Raw genomic sequence first — 23,170 nt, 5'->3', positions numbered from 1 at the left:
ATGAGACCAGAGGCCCAAGCAGGGGGACCTTGGGAATCCATCTTAGGGACTTTTTGCTCAGCCCAGGAGGGACTGAAGGCTTCCCTGGTTGTTCTGTTGGTAAAGAATCTGCCTGCAATGCAGGAGACCCCGGTTCGATTGCTGGGTCCTGAAGATCCCCTGGAGGAGGGTATGGCAATCCACTCCAGTGTTCTGGCCTGGAGAATCCCCGTGAACAGAGGAGCCTGGCGGACTACATTCCATAGGGTCACACACAGTCGGACACGACTTAGCGACTAAGCACAGCACAGGAGGGACTGATGAGAGTTGGGGGGTGGTGAGTGCCCCCTGGCGGCTGTCTGGAGCCAGCTTGGAGGAGGCTGGAGAGGTGGCAGTCCTGGGTCAGGCAGCAACACTGTGGCCTGGGAGTGGAACATTGCGGCCTGGGAGTGGAACATTGTGGCCTGGGAGTGGACAGCAGCCCAGACCGCCAAGTGGAGAGCCAGCGAGCAGATCAGCTGGCTGCCTTGCAGTGTAAGGCCTGGGACCAGGGACTCCTCCCAGCTGCCCAGTTTGGGAGCAGACGTCCTTGTACAGGGTGAGGCAGAAGATGCCATCCGGAAATAGCAAAGCTGGTGGGCAGTATAGGCTCCCAACCTCATCTCTCCATAGTTTATGGGGGAAGACTCAGCAGGTGCCTAAAAGTGTTTAAAGCCAGCCCTCTGGGAAGTTCCTGGCAAACAGCAGTGACCTCTGCCCCCACCTCCCCCTGCCACCCCCACCCCACCCCACCCCACCAGCTGGGCCAACTCTCTCTGAAGCCCAGATTAGCCTGATGCCCGGCAGTGGTCCAGGCCCAGGCTGCCAGCTCCGTGTGCAGACGTGGAGGAAAGTGGGCCAGGACCCTCCTGCACTGTGGGTGGAGACAGGCGAGGGACACAGCTGTCACTCCTGGGGCTCACCTGCTCCTAGAGTTTGGGGTCTGGAATTCACTTCCTCATGGGGAGGCAGCTGAAGGTTAAGGGTTGGCTCACGTCCTGGAATGGGGCTGGCAGGCACACTGACGTGCTCCGGGTGGGCTGGCCATGGGCAGGCCAAAGTCCAGATAAGCTTCAACTTCCCTCTCTGTGAAATGGGCTAAGTAAACCTGCTTTGGGGGGTGCTGTTTTCTTGCTGCTGTTTGTTTGTTGAAGTGTAGTTGATTTATAATGTTGTGTTAGTTTCTGGTGTACGGCGGAGTGATTTGGTTTTACATATATGTTTATGGATTTTTTCAGATTCTTTTCCATTACAGGTTATTACAAGATATTGAATATAGTTCCCTGTGCTATCCTGTAGGATTTGATCTATTTTATATACCGTGGTGTGCGTCTCCTAATGTGTAGGGGGGTGTTTTTAGTTTTTAGTTTTTTCCTTAGAGGTTTTGATGGGGATCAAACAAGATGATTTTTGTCAAGCACTCCCAGTGGATGCAGGGCCCCTGTGGAGGCTATGGGTTGGCTCAGTGTCTCAGCGGGGGACAGACGCATAGATGACTCCCAAGCAGGAGTATGTGCAGGGTCAGGGTCGGGGAGGGTGACTAGGAAAGAGGGTGTCCCAGAGGGCGGCTGCAAGTTGCCACCTCCCAGCAGGCTCTTGAAGGGTGTGAAGGAGTTTGTTCCTCTTTGATGGAAAAGGTGGGGAAGGGCGTTCCGGGAGGCGGGAACTGCTGGGGTAAAATGGTCAAACAGCCTGTGGCTTTGCCCACACTGGCTCTCTGGGATGGCTGAACTGTGGGGTGGGAGGGAAGAGATGTGAGGCCAGGCAGGGTCTGGCAGTTCTGGAGTCTGTCTCTGTGTGTCTGAATCCAGGAGCCTGAGATGCTGAGGTCCTTGCCGATTTATTTTTCTGAGTTTGGCATAGCTCTGCTCTAAATGCCATCTGGAATCTGGGTTTTCTTTTTTTTTAGACACAGGATTGGATTATAAAGATGGTGAAAAAAAACAGTGTCTTGGCCCGGTTTACTTTGGTGCTTTTTTTTAAAAAACATTTTCTTTAGTGCAAGGGAAGGATGTTGTTTTTCCTGTGTCTGCCAGTAACCAGGGCCCCCCAAGGCCCCCACCCTCATATTCTCTTGTTTCCCAGCTGCTGGTTCTGCCTCCGCAGACCTGTCTCCAGTCCCTGCAGCAGATCTGCTCTTTGGGGTGAGCGTCTCCCTCCCATGCCTTTGCGGCTGTGGCCGGTATCAAATTTCATTTGGGTTTCATTTCCGGTTCTCTGGTGGCTGCTCTGTGTACACCTCGCCGTCCCCTTAGATCCGGCTTCAGCAGGTTACCCCAGAGGCCGCCCGACACAGGGCACCAGCCTTGGAATCAAGAGAGACCCAGGTTTGAGTCTGCATCCACCCCAACCAGCCGTGTGACCTGGGCAGGCCCCCCGGACGCGGGTAGAATGAGAATAAGGACAGGGACCTCAAGGAGTCAAGAACATGCGCTGCAACCCCATCGTGGTCCTGGAGGAATCCGGGTTCCTCCTCTGTCTGACTGTGGAACAGAAACCTGAGGCTGGGGCCTGCTTTCAGCGGGGGCTGCCTCCCACCCTCCCCGATCCTGACCCTGCACATACTCCTGCTTGGGATTCATCTATGGGCCTGACCCCCACTGAGATCCTGAGCAGCCCACTGAGTCAGGTGGGGAGACTGCGGCTAAAGGAGGAGTTCACCTGGGCTCAGAATGTCTGTGGGGAGCGTGGGCAGACTGCAGGGGCCTGCTTGTGTGTTCTTAGCAGTACTTCTTCCCTTCCTGGAGCCTCAGTTTCTTGACCAGCAGACTCTCAGCCTGGCCTGGGGAGGCTCCCTATCCTGGCCCAGCCCTGCAGCCGGGGCACCTGGCATGACCCCCCAGGCCCCCCTCCCCTCCCAGCAGTGGGCCTCTGTCTGCAGGTTCTGGTGACGTTCCCTCCACAGGACAGTCCCCTCCCGCCCCTTCACCCCATCCCTTGACCCACACCAGCCCTGCCCCCTCATCCCTCACCTGGGTGCTGCATGGTCCCACTGGTCCCCCTGCTTTTACCTTTGACCCACAGTCTTTTCTCCACCTCACCGGGGTGATGCTTTTTAAAACCTAAGTCAGATCAAGTCACTCACCTTCTGCTGAACTCCGCCTTTCCTTTGAAGCCCTGGGTGACCTCACCTTGCTCATTCCCTTCAGCTATACTCTGTGAGCCTCTTCAACCACCAGACTCATTCCCGCCCCAGGGCCTTTGCACTTGGGGCTGCTTCTCCATGGAACGTCTCTCCCAGATATCTCCATGGCCCTACATCCCTGCAGACAGGCGTCTGCTCAGAGCTCACTGGGTGACCCCCGTTCACCCAGTCTGTCTCCTCCTGTCCCTCCTGATGCTCCTTTAGGCTCCTTCTTGACTCAGCTCAGAAATCCGTGCTCAGGGCTCCCTCCCTGATCCCTGCCACTTCCCTCCCATGGGTCATGGCCTGCATTATCTACTCCACTCGTTTAGGGTCAGTCTGGCACCTTTTGGATGCTCCAGGTCAAGGTCACTCCAGGTCACAGGCTGATCCTTGCATGCAGGACCTCACTCATTGCTCACAGAACATCAGTGGTTTGGGTACTGTTACGCCCCACTGTGCAGACTTGGAAACCGAGATTCGAGAGGTTAAGTGACCGGCCTGGGGTCACCTGCTAGACAAGGGGCCAGGCAGATTCAGCATCCAGGCTAATGTGCCCCAGGCTCTTGCCTCCTTGCTCCTGTCCCTCCAGAGCTGGTCAGCTCCTGACAGTTGTGTCTCCACAGAGGTGGTCACCCCTGGACACCCCCTCTCAGCCCAACGTAAGGCACCAAGAAGCCTGTGACCTGTGATGAATGCCTTCCCAAGGCCGTGTCTGTGGAGAGGAGGGCGGGGAGCTCTGTAGGACAGGCGGCTGGGAGCTGGCCCGAGGGCCCCTCCTTCCACTCTGCCTGTGGCTCCTCCAGGCCCCTCGGAGGCTGTTTTGATCTTCCTTCGTCCCCTCTTGGGGACACGTCCTCGCCAGCACTTTCCTCTGGCTTCCCTAACGATGCCCTGCTCTTCTCCCGCAAGAGGGCTTGTCTTAATGGTTCCTCCTCTGCGGTCGCCAAAGCCCAGACTTCCGCCCACCTGCTCCCCTCGCCCCACAACCTCCTCGAAGCCTGCTTTGGGGGGCCCACCCTTGTTCCAGCCCCCGGGGAGCATGTCTGTCAGGAAGTGTCCAGGGCCTCTGGAGAAGGCAGTTAACCCTTACAAAGTCCCGGCCGCTCTGCTCCAGGTGCTCGCTGATGTCATTCTCCCATCAGCCCTGGACTGATATTTACAGAGGACCAAGCTGAGGCTCCGGAGAAGGTAATGGCACCCCTCTCCAGTACTCTTGCCTGGAAAATCCCATGGACGGAGGAGCCTAGAAGGCTGAATCCATGGGATCGCTGAGGGTCAGATGCGACTGAGCGACTTCACTTTCACTTTTCACTTTCATGCATTGGAGAAGGAAATGGCAACCCACTCCAGTGTTCTTGCCTGGAGAATCCCAGGGACGGGGGAGCCTGGTGGGCTGCCGTCTGTGGGGTTGCACAGAGTCGGACACGACTGAAGCATCTTAGCAGCAGCAAGCTGAGGCTCAGAGAGGTTAAGTCATTTGCTGGAGGCCACACAGCATGTGGAGCAGGCTTGGGATTTAAATCCATCCGGTCTGTGTGACTCCTCGTGTCTGAAGTCTCTTTCTAATCAAGAGGCTTTTAAGACCCCGGTTCGATTCCTGGGTTGGGAAGATCCGCTGGAGAAGGGATAGGCTATCCACACCAGTATTCTCAGGCTTCCCCTGTGGTTCAGCTGGTAAGGAATCCGCCTGCAATGCGGAGACCTGGGTTCGATCCGTGGGTTGGGAAGATCCCCTGGAGAAGAAAGCTGCTACCCACTCCTGGAGAATTCTATGGACTGTATAGTCCATGGGGCTGCAAAGAGTCAGACGCGACTGAGCGACTTTTACTGTCCTTCCGTTTTGCTGGATCGGTGGTGTCTAGTGACCGAATCTGAAGACAGGGCCTCAGATTCCCGACCTGGTGGTTTTCTGGTAGGAGTCTTAGACTGATCTCGGTCACAGTCCAAGGGGCTGTGTGAGTGGTGGACCCTGGAGCTGTGCAGTGCACGGCCCAGGTAGCCGGCTGTCAGAGCCCGCCTTCATCTCGCATTGGCGTCTGCCTTGCTCCTCTGGGCTGTGTCAGTAGCCCAGGGGTCCGTCTGACAGACTGCTTTGAAGTCAGGACTTCCTGCTTCTCCCCTCCTGTGACCCTGAACGCCAGACCTGCCACTCTGGCCCCACAGCCTGCTTTCCTGCTGATCCCCTGGGTCTCTGGAAATAAAGGGTCGCCCCTCCTTTAGGGGTCTACCTCCTGAGGCTGAGCCAGCTTGGTCAGGTGGAGGAGAGCCTAAGGCTGAGATTGAGGGGAACTGGGCTCCGATTCAGCCTGTTCTCCCGACAGCAGTGCCACCTTCTCTTTTGGAGCCTCAGTTTTCCTCCTCTGGCAGTTGGGGGCAGTAGGGATCGCCCTCACTGTTCCATGGGGTGATTGTGAAGACCGGAGCTTGTGACTGGGCAGAGCTGTGAGCCTGGGGGCCTCCACAGGCCTGGGGTTGTGGTGACGTGTACGTTCCTAAGTCAGGATTGGCAGACGTGTGGCTCACGGGCCGCCACCGCCCACTTCGGTGCCCGTGGCTGAACCAGGACGCAGCCTATCAATCCTTTCTTTTTTTCTTGAATTGCAGAAAAAAATTCACATTACCCACAATAAGCCATTTCAGAGTATACAGTTCAGTGACATTTAGTGCATTCACAGTGTTGTACAACTGCCGCCTGTCTGGTTTAGAGACTTCTTCATTACCCCCATGAATACCCCCCATACCCATTAAGGAGTCACTCCCCATTCCCCACTTCCCCAGCTGCTGTGATCGCTGGTCTGTTTGCTATGTTCTGCCTATTATGGGTATAATACATAAAAGAAATCATAATGCTGACCTTTCATGTCTGGCTTCTTTCACTTCTTTCTTCATCAGTTTCAAGGCTCCTCTAGTTGTATCAGAACTCTGCCCCTTTCAGTGGCCGAATAATATCCCATTGTATGGATGTGCCACAGCTTACTTCTCCACTCATCTGGTAGTGGGTATTTGGGTCAGAGTCCTTAACACACAGTGTCATGAACCAGTGATCTCCAAACTTTAGATCATGCACTCCTTTAGGAAAAAAATTTTGAGTCAGTCCTCCCATGAAGTGTGAATCTGAAACCCATGCACTTACGGTCAATTAGTCTATGACAAAGGAGGCAGAATATACAGTGGAGAAAAAGCAGTCTCTTCAATAAGTGATGCTGGGGAAACTGGACAGCTACATATAAATGAATGAAATCAGAGCATTCTTTCACACCATATACAAAAACAGACTCACAATAGATACAGAAAACATAAAACCCATAGAGGAAAATATAAGCAGAACACTCTTTGACATAAATCCTAGCAATATTTTGGGGGGATTTATCTCCTAAAGCAAAGGAAATAAAAGCAAAAATAAACAAATGAGACCTAATTAAACTTGAAAGCTTTGGCACACCAAAGTGAAAGTTGCTCAGTCGTGTCTGACTCTTTGTGACCTCATGGACTAAACAGTCCACGGAATTATAAACAAAACAAAAAGACAGCCCCACTGAATGGGAGAAAATATTTGCAATTGATAAGGCTGATAAGGGGTTAATACCCAGAATAGGTAAACAGGTCTTACAGCTCAACACACACACACACACACACACACACACACACACAATCCTGTAAAAAAAAAACGCAGATTAAAAAATGGGCAGAAGATCTGAATAGACATTTCCCCAAACAGGACATGCAGATGGCCAACAGGCACATAAAAAGATACTTAGCATCACTAATCACCAGGGAAATGCAAATCAAAACCACAGTGAGGTATCACCTCACATCAGTCAGAACAGTTAGCATCAAAACCACAGTGAGGTATCACCTCACATCAGTCAGAACAGTTAGCATCAAAAAGAACACGAATAGCAAATGTTGATGAGGATGTGAAGAAAAGGGAATCCTCAAACACCTTTGATGGGAATGTAAATTGGTGCAGCTACTGTGGAAAACAGTATGGAGGTGTCTCAAAAAACTAAAAATAGAACTACCGTATGACCCAGCCGTTCCACTCCTGGGCATATGTCTGAGGAAACCAAAAACACTGACTTGAAAAGATACATGCACCCCAGTGTTCATAGCAGCATCATTTACAGTTGCCAAGAAATGGAGGCAGCCTCGATGTCCATCAACAGATGAATGGATAGGAACTTCCCTGGTGGGCCAGTGGCTGATTCTATGCCTCCAATGCAGGGGACCAGGGTTCAATCCCTGGTCATGGAACTGGACCCCACATGCTGCACTAAGAGTTTGCATGCCACAATGAAGATCCCACGTGCCACAACTAAGACCCCCACGCAGCCAAATAAATAAATATACTTTTTTTTTTAAAAAAAGGTGAATGGATAAAGAAGATGTGGTATATATATGCAATGGAATACTCAGTTCGGTTCAGTTGCTCAGCTGTGTCCAACTCTTTGCAACCCCATGGACTACAGCACACCAGGCTTCCCTGTCCATCACCAACTCCTGGAGCCTGCTCAAACTCATGTCCATCAAGTTGGTGATGCCATCTAACCATCTCATCCCCTGTTGTCCCCTTCTCAGGCTGCCTTCAATCTTTACCAGTATCAGAGTCTTTTCCAAGGAGTCAGTTCTTTGCATCAGGTGGCCAAAGTATTAGAGTTCAGTATCAGTCCTTCCAATGAATACTCAGGACTGATTTCCTCTCTGATGGGCTGGTTGGATCTCCTTGGTGTCCAAGGGACTCTCAAAAGTCTTCTCCAACACCACAGTTCAAAAGCATCAATTCTTGGGCAGTCAGCTTTCTTTATAGTCCAACTCTCAAATCTGTACATGACTACTGGAAAAACCATAGTTTTGACTAGACATTTGTTGGCAAAGGTCTCTGCTTTTTAATATGCTGTCTAGGTTGGTCATAGCTTTTCTTCCAAGGAGCAAGCGTCTTTTAATTTCATGGCTGTGGTCACCATCTGCAGTGACGTTGGAGCCCCCAAAAATAAAGTCTCTCACTTTTTCCGTTGTTTCCCCATCTATTTGCCATGAAGTGATGGGACCAGATGCCATGATCTTAGTTTTCTGAATGTTGAGTTTTAACCCAACTTTTTCACTCTCCTCTTTCACTTTCATAAAGAGACACTTTAGTTCCTCTTCCTTTTCTGCCGTAAGGGTGGTGTCATCTGTGTATCTGAGGTTATTGGTATTTTTCCTGGCAATCTGGATTCCAATGTGTGCTTCATCCAGCCTGGCATTTCACATGATGTACTCTGCATATAAGTTAAATAAGCAGGGTGACAATATACAGCCTTGACGTACTCCTTCCCCAATTTGGAACCAGTCTGTTGTTCCATGTCCAGTTCTTACTGTTGCTTCTTGACCTGCATACAGATTTCTTAGGCGGCAGGTCAGGTGGTCTGGTATTCCCATCTCTTTAAGAATTTTCCACAGTTTATTGTGACCCACATAGTCAAAGGCTTTGGTGTAGTCAATAAAGCAGAAGTAGATATTTTTCTGGAATTCTCTTGCTTTTTTGATGATCCAGCGGATGTTGGCAATTTGATCTCTGGTTCCTCTGCCTTTTCTAAATCTGTCTTGGAATGGAATACTACTCAGTCATAAAAAGGAAGGAAAATTTGCCATTTGCAGCAACATGAATGGCCTTGGAGGGTATTATGCTAAGTGAAATAAGTCAGACAGAGACAAATACTGTATATCAGTTAAATATGGAGTCTAAAAAGTGCAACAAACTAGTAAATACAACAGAAAAGAAGCAGATTTACAGATACAGAGAATAATTGTGGTTACCATCAGAGAGGGGCAATACAGGGGTTAGGGATTAAGAGATACTGTTATGTATAAAATAAGCTACAAGGATTTATCGTACATCATGGAGACTAGCCAATATTTTATAAATAACTGTAAATGGAGTATAGCCTTTAAAAACTGAATCACAAGTATATATTATATACTTATAACTTATATAATATACAATTATACTTCAATAAAAATGTAGATTTGTTTTATATATATATTACTACTGCACTGATGTATCTAGTCTGTTATAAAATCCATGTGTAGACATCTTAAAGATACAATTAAAAAAATGATGCTTCTCATATTTTTTCTCACACCTGCCATGGAGTCTCTACCCATCTAAGGTGTTAGCTAAGGACAAAAATGTATCTGGTTCACACTGAAATTATAGTTCCTCATTGTGGAAAAATTGGAAAGCAAAGTGAAGTGGGAAATGGGCAATTAAAATCCTCTGCATTAAAATGGATAACCAAGAAAGACGTACTTTATGGCACAGGGAAGTCTGTTACGCGGCAGCCTGGATGGGAGGGGAGTTTGGGGGAGAATGGATGCATGTGTGTGTGGCTGAGTCCCTGTGCTGTCCACCCGAAACCTCACAGCTTTGTTAATCAGCTATGTGCTTAGTTGCTCAGTTGTGCCTGACTTTGCGACCCCATGGACTGTAGCCCGCCGGACTCCTCTGTCCATGGAATTCTCCAGGCCAGAATACCGGAATGGGTTGCCATTTCCTTCTTTAGAGGATCTTCTCAACCCAGGGATCTAACCTATATTTCCTGTGTCTCCTGCATTGCAGGCAGATTCTTTTACCCAGTGAGCCTTCGGGGAAGCTTAATCAGCTATACTTCAGAATGAAATAAAAAGTTAAAAAAAAAAGTTCTATGCAGCTGCACCTCACGTTCACTGCAGGCCACATCTGAGGCTCTGTCTTCCTGTCTGTATGTCCATTGACTGTGGGTGGGCCTCTTCATCGTCAGAGTTTCAGGGGAGGTGAGAGGCAGGAGGAAGAAGCATGGACTTCAGGATCAGGTCGCTGGGTTTGAAGCCAGCTCCGCCACGTCCCAGCTGTGTGACTCTGGGCACACAAACTAACACCTTCACCTTCCTTGTCTCATCTGCAGAATGCCAACGATACTGATTGTATTCGTTAGCTGCTGCTGCGTCACACCACACCCCCAAATGCAATGACTTAAAACAGGCAGTGTTCGGGGACTTCCCTACTGGTCCAGGGGTTAAGACTCTGCCTTCCAATGCAGAGGACACTGGTTCAATCCCTGGTTAGGAAACTGAGATCCCACATGCGGTGCAGCAGTGAAGCCCACACACCAACACTAGAGAGAAGCCTGCACACGGTAACCAAGATCCTGCATGCTGCAGCTAAGACTTGATGCAGCCAAGTAGATAAAGCACACGTGAAAAACAACAACAAAAGCGCTGGATTCTCACAGTTTCCATGGCCGGGAACCTGCTTAGTGAGGTGCCACTGCCTCGCCATCGCGGTCTCATCTGAAGGCTGAGGGTAGGTCTGCCCTCAGGCTCACTTACATGGCGCTGGCAGGCCTCATTCCTTGTGGGCCGCGTTCCCTGTTGGCTGTTGCCTGGAGACTTCCCTCAGTTCCACGTCCGTGTGTTTCTTCATAAGGCAGCTCAAATCCTGGCAGCCGCTTCCCTCAGAGCGAGCAAGGAGGGGCCGGAGAGCAGGAGCTTGACCGAGGCCGGGGCTTTGTAATCTCCTCACACAAGTGACATCCCGTCACTTCTTGCCATACTCTGTTTTGTTTAGAAGCAACTTGCTAGGCTCAGCCCTCAGTCAAGGGGAAGGGGATAGCACAAGGATGTAGATACCAGGAGGTAGGGTCAGGAGGGGCCACCCCTGCTGGCAGCCAACTCAGCTGAAATAGTCTTGGAGGTTGTTGGGGGCGTTAAAGGAGGTAACACCTGTTACACTTGGGGTCCTGCAAGTTGCCCTGTAATTGACAGGGTTGTAACTGGTGTATTCGTAACTGGTGTATTTGTTCATTTGTCATTCTTTCTGCTTGTCAGCGCCTGGGCATCAGGGAAGGGTGGGACCAAGGACAGGGCCTGAGACCCCAGGACAGCCTGTCATTCCACAGAACCCATGATGGGGCTGGCTCATGCCAGAATCAGCCAGGGGCTTGCGGGCTTGGCGGTTCACCACCTGGAGGGCTGAGACCGCTTCTTCTGGGAGGCTGGGTCCAGTCCTAGAGGAACCTTGGTGTCAGGGCCCAGGAAGGCCTCTTAGCACCTGGCTGGAAGGGGAGTGGGGCCACATCTGTGGTTGGTGCGGGGGGTCCTCAGTGCCTCCAGCTGGAGAAGGAAGTGATTGACCCACCTGTGCTGTGTGACCCCAGGCAAGTTTCCCTCCCTCTCTGGGCCTCCCCCTCTGACCTGCCTGCCTCACCTCGGCCCTGTGACTGTTTGGGGTGAAGAGGGCTCACAGAGGGGCAGGCAGCCGGCGAGGTGGTTGGTAGCCCTCCCCTCCTGCCCCCCCACCCCCCACCCTGGGCTGGTCCTAGGAGGGGCCTGCCCAGGTCTCACGGCCACCCCCACCCCTCCCCTGTCACCACAGGTGTTCTCCATCGTGGTGTTCGGCTCCATCGTGAACGAGGGCTACCTCAACAGCCCCTCAGAAAGCGAGGAGTTCTGCATCTACAACCGCAACCCCAACGCCTGCGGCTACGGCGTGACCGTGGGCGTGCTCGCCTTCCTCACCTGCCTGCTCTACCTGGCCCTGGACGTGTACTTCCCCCAGATAAGCAGCGTCAAGGACCGGAAGAAGGCTGTCCTGTCCGACATCGGCGTCTCGGGTGAGCCCCACCCCAGTGGGTACTGTGCCTGCCTCCCCCCGCCAGCAGCACAGAGTCTGCAGGGGGCTCTCCTGACCGTGATCCTGCTCAGCCTCACACACACCTGGGAGGTGGCTGCCACCCTTCTGCCTGTTTTCCAGATGGGGAAACCGAGTTGCAGGCTGTTGCAAAGGGACAGACTTGGGGTCACAAGGCTGGCAGCAGGGTCATGTAGGACCAGGGCGGGGCCCGAGACCCCAAGACAGCCCACAGCTCACGGCAGAGTAGGAACACAATGTCTGGAGGGGGTTCCTCTGCTTTCACTGGCCTCCTCTGGCCCCCCTCCCTGGTGGAGCCCCGTGAGAACTAAGCTGGGCGATGGCCAAAGGCCCTGCACACAGTAGGTGCCTTGGGAGGCACCCTTGGGGGCTGGGGAGCTGCCCTTGCCCTTCATAAGTGACTTTGGCAGAGGTGCCCTGGCCTCTGTCCCAGTGAGTTTGAGAGACTGATTTGAGGAGGCTTGGGCTTGGTGTCCCTGGCCTGGGGCACTCAGGTCTCCATCTGGGGCCCCTCCAGCCGCTTCCAGGACTCTCAGGATGTGCCTGGTCTGCAGGTAGTGAGGCTTGGGGCCCCTTCGACTTGAAGGTACAGATATGCCGCGAGTAGTTCTCAAACTGTGCTCCACGGAGCCCCAGGGCTCCCCAGCAGTGCCTCTGGGAGGAGCTGGGCTCTAGGTGCCAGCCCTTGGGCATGCATGCTCTTCATCCGGAGCAGCTCTGGGGTTCTCTAGGTAGACTGTAGGCATACAGAGAAGAACTTGTCCCCACAAGGCTCCCACCCTAAAAACTCCCAGACCTAGGCTCTCAAAGGAACCCTCAGGCATCTCAAGGCTCTGTGGGACTGCAAACAGACGTGTCCCCTCGTCCTCCCCGGTCCAGTTCTCTGGGAGGCTGCAGCCGGGTGGTGGGGGGGGTCAGGTGGCCGCCCCTCACAGAAGAGGTGCGGGCCTCAGGCTGGACCACTGGTCAGTCAGGGATGGAGCCGGGAAGCCTGTGCTGGCTGAGCTTAGAGCAGCACGGCCGAGGCTCACTGACTTTTCTTGTCTCTCCCCATCCCTCCCTCTCTCACTGCCCGCCCCTCCCTGACTCTGCTCCCGGCCTGGCTGCCTCCTTCCCCCGGGTCTCTCTCCTGCTCTGGGTCTGGCCGGCCTCTCTGTTCTCCCCTGTGCTTTCCCGTGCTCCCCGCACTCTGACCCCCCCACCTCCTCTCCCTCTGTGGGTGGGGAGCGTGGGAGACTCGCCCTTGAACCTCCCCGGTTCCTTGGTTTTTTTTCTCTGTCTCCTCCTCCCCACCCGCCCTCTCCGCCCACGTGGGCTGCCTGGCCCCACACCCACCCCAGCCTTCTGGGCCTTCCTCTGGTTCGTGGGCTTCTGCTTCCTGGCCAACCAATGGCAGGTCTCTGAGCCCAAGGACAACCCGCTGAACGAGGGGACGGACGCGGCCCGGGCCGCCATCGCCTTCTCTTTCTTCTCCATCTTCACGTGGGTGAGTACACCGTCCAGCCAGGCCACACCCGCCCGCCCCAGCTGAGCTCCCGGGCGGGTGGCCTTTGAGCACAGCCAGGGTCTCTGTTCTGCTTCCGGCCTCAATGCACACAGTGGGGCTGCTCCCTGAGGAGGTAGACCGCTGCCCTTTGCCAGCCAGGACGGTCGGGGCTGATAGCAGACCCTGGCTCCGGTGCAGGGCACCCTTCCTGTGGGAACAGCTTCCCCTCCTAACCACTCTGGTCATTGAGTGGTAGTTATTTACTGTTCCCTTTTACAGACGAGAAGGCTGAGGCCTAGATGGAAAGATAAGGCTTTGAGGTTCAAGGCTGAGAAGGAGCAGAGGCTGAGAGTCAGGAGACCTGGGTTGAATCTTGGGGCTTCTCCTGATTTTCTGGGCCTCTGCCTTCCTGTCTGTAAAACGGGAGATTGGGTTTGCAGTGGGCTGTATCACAAATATAGGTGCCCATCTGGCAGGCAGAATGAGAGAAGGCCTGAGTGGAGCCGGCGGCAGGTGTACAACATCCTGAAAGGGCACCCTCTACCCGGCCCCTGTTCTGAGCAGGACTGGGGACCCACAGAGGCCAGGGCTTCTGATTTTCCCAGGGAGGCCAGGAATCTGAACTTCTATGTGGATTCTGATCTTTTCGTGTTAAAAATACATATATATTTGACCTCCACATATGTATGTAGGTCAAAAAAAGCATGTCTCTGGGCGCCCCTGGCCAGAGGTCACCCCGTTTGTGGATTTTGGATCTGGTGGTCTCGCGCGCCAGTCGGCATGGCAGCGTGACTGACCCCTCCTTCCCACTGGTTCCCTGTCCTCCCAACATATTTTTTCTTCTCCCGTCTCCCTCCTGCAGATATCTAGGGTCATATGGGCTTCCTTCCCCCTTCCCAAGGGTTCTCCCTTCCCCTCCCACAACCCCCTCCCTTGCAGGCCTTCGAGCTGTCCTCGGCCTTCTGCAAGAAGCCCCCCGGGGCTGTATATAGGCACCAGCACCGGCCAATCCTGTGAGACTGCTGCAGCCAGCCTTCCCTGTTTCCCCTTTTCCCCTGGGGCGGGGCTTGCAGAGGAGGAGTGCGTGATTGGTCACCGGGACTTCCAGGGGCGGAGTCTGAATGGCTGATGGACAGGTGCCGACTGGGCCCCCTGAAGCCAACCTCCCTGATGGCGCCTCTGCCTGCCCCCTCTTCTTCCCCGCCGGCCTCACCCCTGCTCTCTCCTGGCAGAGCCTGACTGCAGCCTTGGCCGTGCGGAGATTCAAGGACCTTACCTTCCAGGAGGAATACAACACGCTGTTTCCCGCCTCGGCACAGCCGTAGGCCTGCACAGCTTCCAGAAGCAGGAAGCCCTAAGTATATGCCCAGTGGCAAGGTTGAAGGGCAGCCCACTGCCTGGACCAGCCAAGATGCCAGGGCGTGCAGGGTAGCGGAAGGCTGGCTAGAGGGGCCACTTAAGGCTCACCACTTCCTCATCACCTCCTTTGTTGATTTTTCACGTGTCTGTTCATTCAGTAAACATTTATTGAGCAACTGTTCTGTGCCTAGTGATGAATCAGAGGTGGTTCCTGGCCCCAGGAGCCCACAGGCTGGGGATGGGAAGACAGACAAACCTAAATCTCTCTCAAACTCACTGCCACAGGTTGGAGGTGGCTCCATAAGGGCTGAGAGCCCCTCTCACAGCTGCAATATGAAGGCCAATTTTACAGCCCCCATGGAGGCTGGCTGCCAAGAGGCGCCTGGCCCAGCACAGCAGAGGACTCCTGGTCTGACTCTGCTCTCGTGTGCTGCGGGACCCTGGGCAGAACCATGCACCACTCCGTGCCTCAGTCTACCTCCCTGGACTGAGGAGTGATAATGAGCCAACCTCTCAGGGCTGTTGTGCAGATGAAACGAAGGTTGGCACAGGGCTTGGCACAGAGATGCTCAATAAATGTCACTTCTTTTGTTCATTCATTCATTCTCTCCAAGGAGTCAGGGACACCTTCATAACTTCTCCTTTGGAAGTGATTCCTGTGTGGTGAATCCCTGATCTTCCAAAGGACCTTGGCCTCCAGTCCGGCACAGGTTCCCTCCTTGGGGCCCTCAGCTGCCCTGGAACACAGACTGGCCCCCGGGACAAAGCCCTGCGCAGTGGAGATGCCGCAGAGAGTGCGCCTGCTCTGAAGAAGCAGAGCCAGGTGGACCACTAGGTCCCTGGGCTCTGAACGGAACTCCCAGCCTCACCTCTGCACCCAGGCCCAGCAGGGGCCCACACCCCCTCCATGGTTCCTGTCTGTGGCTCTTTGAACTGGATGGTTCAGAGAGTCCTTAACTCAGCTGAGGTGAAGGAGTGACTGCAGAGATAGCACTAGCTGCCTGTAGCCAGAGTCCTGCCCTGGAAGGGTCTGCGAAGGTCATCAGCTCCAGGCCTCTGCCTTCATGCAGGACAGCAGTAGAGTCAGGGAGCTCGGGAGGACCATGTCTGCAGAAGTTCCTCTCAGGGACTCATTCATCGTTCCCTTTGTGCTCTTGTGGACTCGCTGATGGCTCAAGGGTGCTGAAGACGTGGGCTCTACCCTGGGTGGGGGAGGGGCTTTCCACCTCCCTTCCCCAGGCTCCTGCATCTGAGCACCCTGTAGCCAGGACCTCATACCAGCATCATAGAAAATACAAAAGGGCCACTCCTGATTCCTCAGCCCGCCTCCTTGAGGCCTGGTCTGCCTTTTCGAGGCCCCTGGCACTTTGCCCCTGCCTCTCATCTGTTGGCCCTCTCAGGTTCCTGGTTGACTTAGGGCCTTGTCAACTGGCTGATCAAAAGGAAGGAGATGGGGAGGGCCCTGGCCTAGGGAGGGGCAGGACCCCTATGTTCAGATCTGGGTTCTGGCACTGACTCTGCCATGAGGCCCCCTTTTCTAGGCCTCAGTCTTCCTGGCCCCCAAAGAGAATTATGTAGAACATAAGCATTTTCCCATCACAGGCAGGTGACCTGGGTTGGGAAGACCTCTGGAGAAGGCTTTCAGTGTAAACCTGTAAACACTATCTTTTCATGACAGGTTTAATTTATTCCCTAGCTTGGTATGATCAGTTTCATTGTCCTTAATAATAATGTAATTGCTTTTACTTAAAAAGCGTTTCCCACCTATGTGTATATGCTGTAGATAAGTCTTTCCCAACTGAGTTCTATGTAAAAAGGGCTTCAGTGGTCAGATAAGTGGTTGCTTGCGGATCCCAGCATACATGAAATAATCAAAGCTCTGATGACTCCTATGGTCCTCTGTTTAACTCAGTTTCCCAAACTTATTTGATTAAGCATTTCAGTTAGAATTAGGTTCAGCAGCAAATGACAGAAATCACAAATGACAGTGGTCTGAAAAAGTCAGTCTGGGAAGACAGTCCAGGGCTGGCATAAGTGACTCCAGAAGTCTTTAGTGACTGAGGCCTCTTCCATCCCTACAGTTTGCCTCATGGACCTCATGGTCCATTATGGCAGCTACAGTGCCAGCTCTCATGTCTGCATTCCAGGCATCAAGTCAAAGGGTGAGACAGGGAACTTGGGGCCGACGCATTGGCTAGAGCTTAGTGATATGGCTATGCCTAGCTGCAAGAGGGACAGGATAACTTTTAGGAGAGGCCAACATTTCTCTGTCCCACCAAGAAATTTTTTTCTCCATCCCATCTAACATCCTAAGAACACAGTTGGAGAAGGATATTATGGGGCTTAGGCCATTTTAACACTCCAGAGTGGAGACTCTAGAATTTTTTTTACCCTCACTAACCTTTGGCATTAGGGGTCATCAGGCAAGTGATCTCCGAAGTTCTTATTGGCTGGACAGTGTGGTTCTGGGCTGGCTTCTGAGGACAGCTTTCCTCCATTCCCCCTCAAGCGTGTTTTGAGGATATTTAACCCTCTACTGTCCATGTCCTGTGGACTAACCTCTACTAACCCAGTGCTCTTGTCTGTCTCTCCCCTAACCACCCCCTCCCGCCTGTCCTTGTCCCTGCCAACCCCCGTCCCCAGGCGGGCCAGGCTGTGCTGGCCTTCCAGAGGTACCAGATTGGCGCCGACTCGGCCCTCTTCTCCCAGGACTACATGGACCCCAGCCAGGACTCCAGCATGCCTTACGCCCCCTACGTGGAGCCCAGCACCGGGCCAGAGCCCACCAGCATGGGCGGCACCTACCAGCAGCCGGCCAGCGCCTTCGAGCCCGAGCCCCAGGGCTACCAGTCGCAGGGCTACTGAGCCACAGGGACCACCTGCCCCCCGCCTGCCCCTGAGCCACCCCAGCTGCCCCCTGCCCCCTCCCTCCACACCCAGCCCCCCTGCTCCCTCCCTGGCTGCCCTGCCCGGCACCTCCAGGTGGTCCCACTGAGGTCCAGGGCCGCTCGGGTGGGGGGGGGCAGTGAGGGGTTGGGGGTGTCCACGTGTGTGCAGGTGTGCAGCGCCCTGGGGGGTTGCGTTCGTTCCTTATGTCTGCAGGCCTTCATTGAGCACCTGCTGTATGTCAGGCCTGTGCTTGGCACGAGTGCTAGGGCAGATGGTCCCCAGAGACGAGGAAGAGGGGATGTGGAGGAGGCCCTGCTCTTAACCAGAGGAAGGAATGGAGAGAATGTTCCACCGGGAGGATGCTGGGAAGGTTTGACTGCGGGGTGTGAGTACCCGCAGGACGCTGGGGGCTGTCACCTGCTAGGAGTGACACCCCTGCCCTGCTCGGAGTGTTGGGCCGCCTCCATTTTATGGTTGAGGAAACTGAGGCCTGGCGAGGTCAGGGCACTCAGGCAGCCAGTGATAGAAGTGGGGCCACCACAGGCTACCCGACTGCAGAGCACCTTCTGTCCCCCAGGGTCCCCACCATCTCCCATCCCCGAGCCCGGGGCTCCGCTGCTCAGTGCTACAGTCCCTCTGGGAGGCCTTGGGGACCTCAGCCCGTGAGACACCCTGATTCTGCTGCAAGCCAGGGGCCTGCTCTGCCCCGACTGTTCCGCCCAGCGGGACAGCCCTGCCTCCAGGCCCCTCTCCCCACATCCCGCCGGCCTCTGCCCTGGCCGCCTTCCCGGGCGAGAGAGCTGAGTGGGCCGGCCTGGCTCCCATGTACCACTCCGAGCTGTGTGCATCCTCCCAGGAGCTCCAACAGGCCTTCACGGCCTCCCGACGGAATGACTACTGTCCCTGCCTCTAGGAGTGGCGTGCTAAGTCCCTGCCTGGGGCTAGGTGGACAAGGAGGCCTGGAGAGGGAGTGCCCGGCCCAGGATCACAGTGAGTGAGTGGCAGAGCTGGGCTTGCTGCCTGGGCTACTTGGTCCCAGCCACCCAGCAGGTGCCCCCTTCCCTGCCCCTGCGACCTCCCAGGAAACAGAACTGATCTGGGGCACTGTGTCATCTTTCCTTCATCCGGGGTCAGCTGGGGCCGAGGGGCGGGGATGGCCAAGCCAAGGTCTTCCAGAAGGCCTGCCAAGTGACTGGGCTCCCTGTGGGAAGACAGGGCTCTAGACCCAGCTTGGCCTCCACCTGGAAGCTGCTGCCGTGGGACAGACTGTCCCCAAGATGAGTGGCAAGAGCCCCTCAGGCATGGAAGTCTGGGGGAGGCCACAGGTCAGGGGAGAGGGTGGCAGGTGTCCCCCGAGGCACGGGGGGTGTGAGGAGGGACTCTTGGACAATGCAGGCTCTCCACTGAGCCTTATAGGATGGGCAGACCTTGAAGCGGGGAGACTGTGGGGACGGTGTCCACCTGCCATTGCCTCGGGGAGTGGGGCAGCGGGATTGTGGGTTGGCACAGTGCTGGGTGTTCCCACCACCAGCCCCCACGAGAACCCTAAGAGGCAGGTCATAGCCACCCACTTGCCTGTTGACTCAGCAGTGATGGGGCATTTGTGGCGGGAACACAGAGGGTGGGGTGTCTGCCCTTGAGGAGCTGACTATCCTCAGAGATGAGCGTTAAACCGACCGCTGGACCCAGGGTCCCTTACAGGGGCCAGGCGCTGTGTGAGTACAGCTGTATGGATGCAGGTTCCCACGGAGGGGCCCGAGGATGGGTAGGTGTTAGTGTGGCAGTGAGGGAAGGAGCGGGAATTTCCTTGGCAGAGAAGCAGCATCATTGCCCCCACTTAACAGAAGGAGAAACTGAGGCTCAGCACGCGAGTGAGTTAGCAGTGGAGCATGGATCAGGTCTGATCAAGTCCTCCCACGGGGCAGCGGTGACAGGAGAGGACCCCAGACAGCCGGATGACAGCTGCTTGTTGGGGACTTCAACTTTCCACGTCTGGGGAAGGGGCTCCCCCAGGTGGCCCAGGTTGGAACAGGCTGGGACTCTGGTATCCTCCAAGTTGAGCAGTGGAGCTGCACTAGACCAGAGGTTTGCAAAGCAGGTCAGGGTGCAGGTGGATGTGGTCTGTTTCTGGCAAAGAGAAGTTTGGTGTCCACACAGGATGCTATGAGAAGTCCTCCCCCTCGTCTCCTCCCTATCAAAAGCCTCCCTTGCTGGGGAGACCCCAGGGTGCTGCCTGTCTGTTCCCCTGGCACTGACCAGCTGCTGGTGATGCTGGGTGAGAGAGCAAGGTACTGCATATTTATTACAGCGTCTCCCTGCCACCCCAGAATGGGAAGGTTTACCAGACCCCCTGCCAGGAATGGGGGTGCTGAGTCATTTCACTCAGCATTCCCCACTAGTCCTGGGGTGCCGCCCAGGCAGGACCCCATCTGGGGTCAGGCTGTGCCCTGGTGGGTGAGAAAGAGAGGACCAGAGATGTGGAGCACAGGATTTAATTGAGACCCAGGGCTCCTGACTCCCCTTCTGAGTGGTCGGTGGGCAAGTCTTGCTGCTTCTGTTGGCTGGGGACAATCCCCTGGAGGCCTCAAGCCTGGAGCCAGTGCTCACAGGTCAGTGGCACCCCCTTTCCCTCCCTGCTGCCCCTCCTCTGCCTCCCCCCTGCTTCCAAGCCTTTCCTTGGAGAAGGGCACCCCTGCAGTCTGACCTCGCTGAGTTTGGACCCCCTCCTCCCATCGAGTACTAGAGAGGGCCAAGGAAAACTGAGTTCCACACGAGTTTAGAGCTTCGAGGACCCTTACAGGGGTGAAGTCTGGGCCAGGAAGACAGTGACTTGTCCATGGTTAAGCACAGAGCTAGAGGTTCCAGATCCAGGTCTCCAGCCTCTGATTGTGCAGTCACAGGTCATCTGCCTGGGTGTGGCTCCTGCCACACCTGGGGGTGTAACTGTTGGGGCCAGCTCAGAGGGTCCCAGCATCTGCTCCCCACTCCAGCCTTCCCAGGTGATTCTTGATCTTCAAAGTCTGTTGGGGATCTCAGGCTTCCCCCATGTAACCAAGACCACCCCCCCGTACTACCCCTCGGGAGCCCCCAGCCTTGGCCCAAGACCCCTTTGATTCTCTATGGAGCACAAAGGGGGAGCACCCCTCCCAACAAGAGTTTGTGGGAGGATGGACGTGTCCACCCATCTCCTGGCGCTGCCCCTCAATGTGACACTCCCCGTCCCCAGGTGCCCACAGCCCTTGTCTGGGTGCCCCCGCCCTGCCCGCAGCGTTACTGCCTGTGTATAGTATAAATATATATATTTTCTATATATAAGATGTATAATATAAGGCTCCACAAATATATCTGTGTGTGTGTGCGTGTGCGCAGTGAATGGCAGTCCCCATCCTGGGCCCCCACTCTGGACTCCCACACCACCTGGTTAAGTCTCTCTCGAGTGAATCCAGTGGCCCCATGGCACCCTCCTCTATGACATCCGTCCATTTGTGGTGAACCAGTGAAGGTGGTGACTTCTGGTGACATAGTAATAAAGTGAAGACTCAAAACCCACCAGCGGACTGCAGAGCGTCACGGTGTTTCTTTGTTCTTCATGAGTGTGGTTTGGCATTTCCCTATCGCCTCTGTCTCCCCTGACCTGGAACATGCTTTATTGTTCATTATTGTTTAGTTAAAAAGTAAAATCATTACAGTTGAAGCCAGTACCCCCCAACTTGACTTGTGTACACGCACGCACACCCTATCGCCGCTCTGTAGCCTGGTCCCTTCCAGAGGCAGCGAAGATTAGGAGCGTGACCTCATTCCTTCCAGACTGTTCCCATGTGCTTATGTACACACATGTTTGCAGGACACTGTTTTTAAAGTTAGCTTCCCTGAGTTGTTTTAATATTTAAACAGATCTGTAAAGTGCCAGACTCTGTACTGGCCTTAGGAGTTCAACAGTGAACCAGGTAGACTGTCCCTGACCTCACAGAGGTGGCCTTCCAGCAGGCGAGATAGATGTTAAACCAACATGCAAGCAAAAATCTCAACTGCATGAGTGCTGAGTGTCAGAGATGCAGTTTAGACCTGAGCCCCTCTGAGCAGATGACCCTTAACCTGAAGCAGACCCCTGGGACATGATGGGACTGGGCTCCAACCCTTTGGGTTTGGCTAGACCCTGAGCCTCACTGTAACAGCCTTTCCCTCAGTCTTCAAGAAGATTTATAAAAGAAGAGATGGTTGGATAGCATCACTGACTCAATGAACGTGAGTTTGAGCAAACTCTAGGAGATAGTGAAGGACAGGGAAGCCTGGTGGGCTACAGTCCATAGGGTCACAGAGAGTTGGACACAACTGAGCAGCTGAGCAATAGCAGTGCCCACACTGTTCCCCATTTGCACTTTCTGTCCTTGAATCTTTATTCAGGTGTTCCCTCCACTCTCCAGTGACCACGCACCACATATGTTACCTGTCCAAAGACTTCAAAAGTTGACAACGAAGGACTCAGATCTGCCATCTGGGGTGGGGGTGGGGGAGTGATTCAAAAGACTAAGTCTTGGGTCAAGAAGATGGGTCCCCAAAAGGGCTGAACGGCACATCCCAGTGGAGACTGCCAGCCTTCCAAGATGACCAGCCCTCCACACCGATGTGGGTTTTCAAAAAGTCATCATATGATGGCCATTCACTGGACTGGAGGGAAGTCTGTAAAAGCCTGAAAGGCTTGTCACAGAGTCAGGACAATTGGGGGAAATGCGAAAATGCTTTAAAAAAATATTACTAGTTTTGAGAATCAGGGCCACTATATAATTTTCAAAGCCCAGTTCAAAATTAAATGCACAGCCTCTTTGAAAAGTAATAAAAGGGACTTCCCTGGTGGTCCAGTGGCTAAGACTGTGCACTCCCAATGCAGGGGGTCTGGGTTCAACCCCCAGTCGGGGAACCAGATCCCACATGCTGCAACTAAGACCTGGCACAGCCAAAAAAAAGCAACAAGAAACCAGTACAGTTAAAGGTGCTAAAATATAAAGATTTTTCCTTTCAAAATATTTTATTACTTATATGTAAGGGGTAATAGTGATACATGAGTAACACTATAAACCTAAAATTGCAAAGCAAATTTTCAGTCATAAATTTATATAATACAATAACACCTTGTTAATATGATATCTGACTATTAAACTTTTTTGACTCACTTTTTTGCAAATTCATTTACCAAAACACATACTTTTGCCAGTATCATTTCAATTGAAATAATGGAAAGCTATGACAATCATTCCTGCCTAATTCAAGATCACAATTTTTTTATAACTTTTAATTTTGAGAAGGATCTTTCTGCTGCTGCAACTGTTGCTGAAGTTGTTAAGAATATTTCATAGGCTGTCACATTAGGAGAAATTTCTAATAAACTTTCAAAATATAAGTTGAAGTACATCTACACATGATTCTTGTGGAACCATTTTCTAAAAAGATTTAACTCTTCATGCAAATCAATTTCATGGAAGTCTGACTTGTAGTTTTAAATGTAAATTTATACAGTGACATTTTAATGTTTTCCCCAACATTTTCTGTAACTTACGGAAGTTGTATAAAAACAGAGTGACTTCATGATTTGTATATAATAACCTGTTATACATTTGCTTGCTCT

General features: G+C 53.5%; 1 protein-coding gene across 3 annotated transcripts in view; it reads left to right on the top strand.

The window, feature by feature from the left end:
- The window catches only part of SYNGR1 (synaptogyrin 1), a 30,648-nt gene extending 9,410 nt beyond the window's left edge, over window positions 1-21,238 (top strand). For 2 of the 3 annotated variants that reach the window (XM_070371548.1, XM_070371546.1), the window contains exons 2-4: window positions 11,538-11,775; window positions 13,154-13,299; window positions 14,532-14,834. In XM_070371548.1, coding sequence (XP_070227649.1) covers window positions 11,538-11,775; window positions 13,154-13,299; window positions 14,532-14,624 — 477 coding nt within the window. In that variant the 3' untranslated portion in view covers window positions 14,625-14,834. Of the gene's footprint in view, window positions 1-11,537; window positions 11,776-13,153; window positions 13,300-14,531; window positions 14,835-17,301 lie in introns of those variants that run through there. The other variant, XM_070371547.1, reaches the window with a different exon arrangement.
- Window positions 21,239-23,170: the final 1,932 nt, after the last annotated feature.

Source organism: Bos mutus, chromosome 5 (genome assembly GCF_027580195.1).
Source record: "Bos mutus isolate GX-2022 chromosome 5, NWIPB_WYAK_1.1, whole genome shotgun sequence".
NCBI classification, from domain to species: Eukaryota; Metazoa; Chordata; class Mammalia; order Artiodactyla; family Bovidae; genus Bos; species Bos mutus.
The sequence above is the reverse complement of the archived record's forward strand: the minus strand, read 5'-3'. Positions and strand labels throughout refer to the sequence as shown.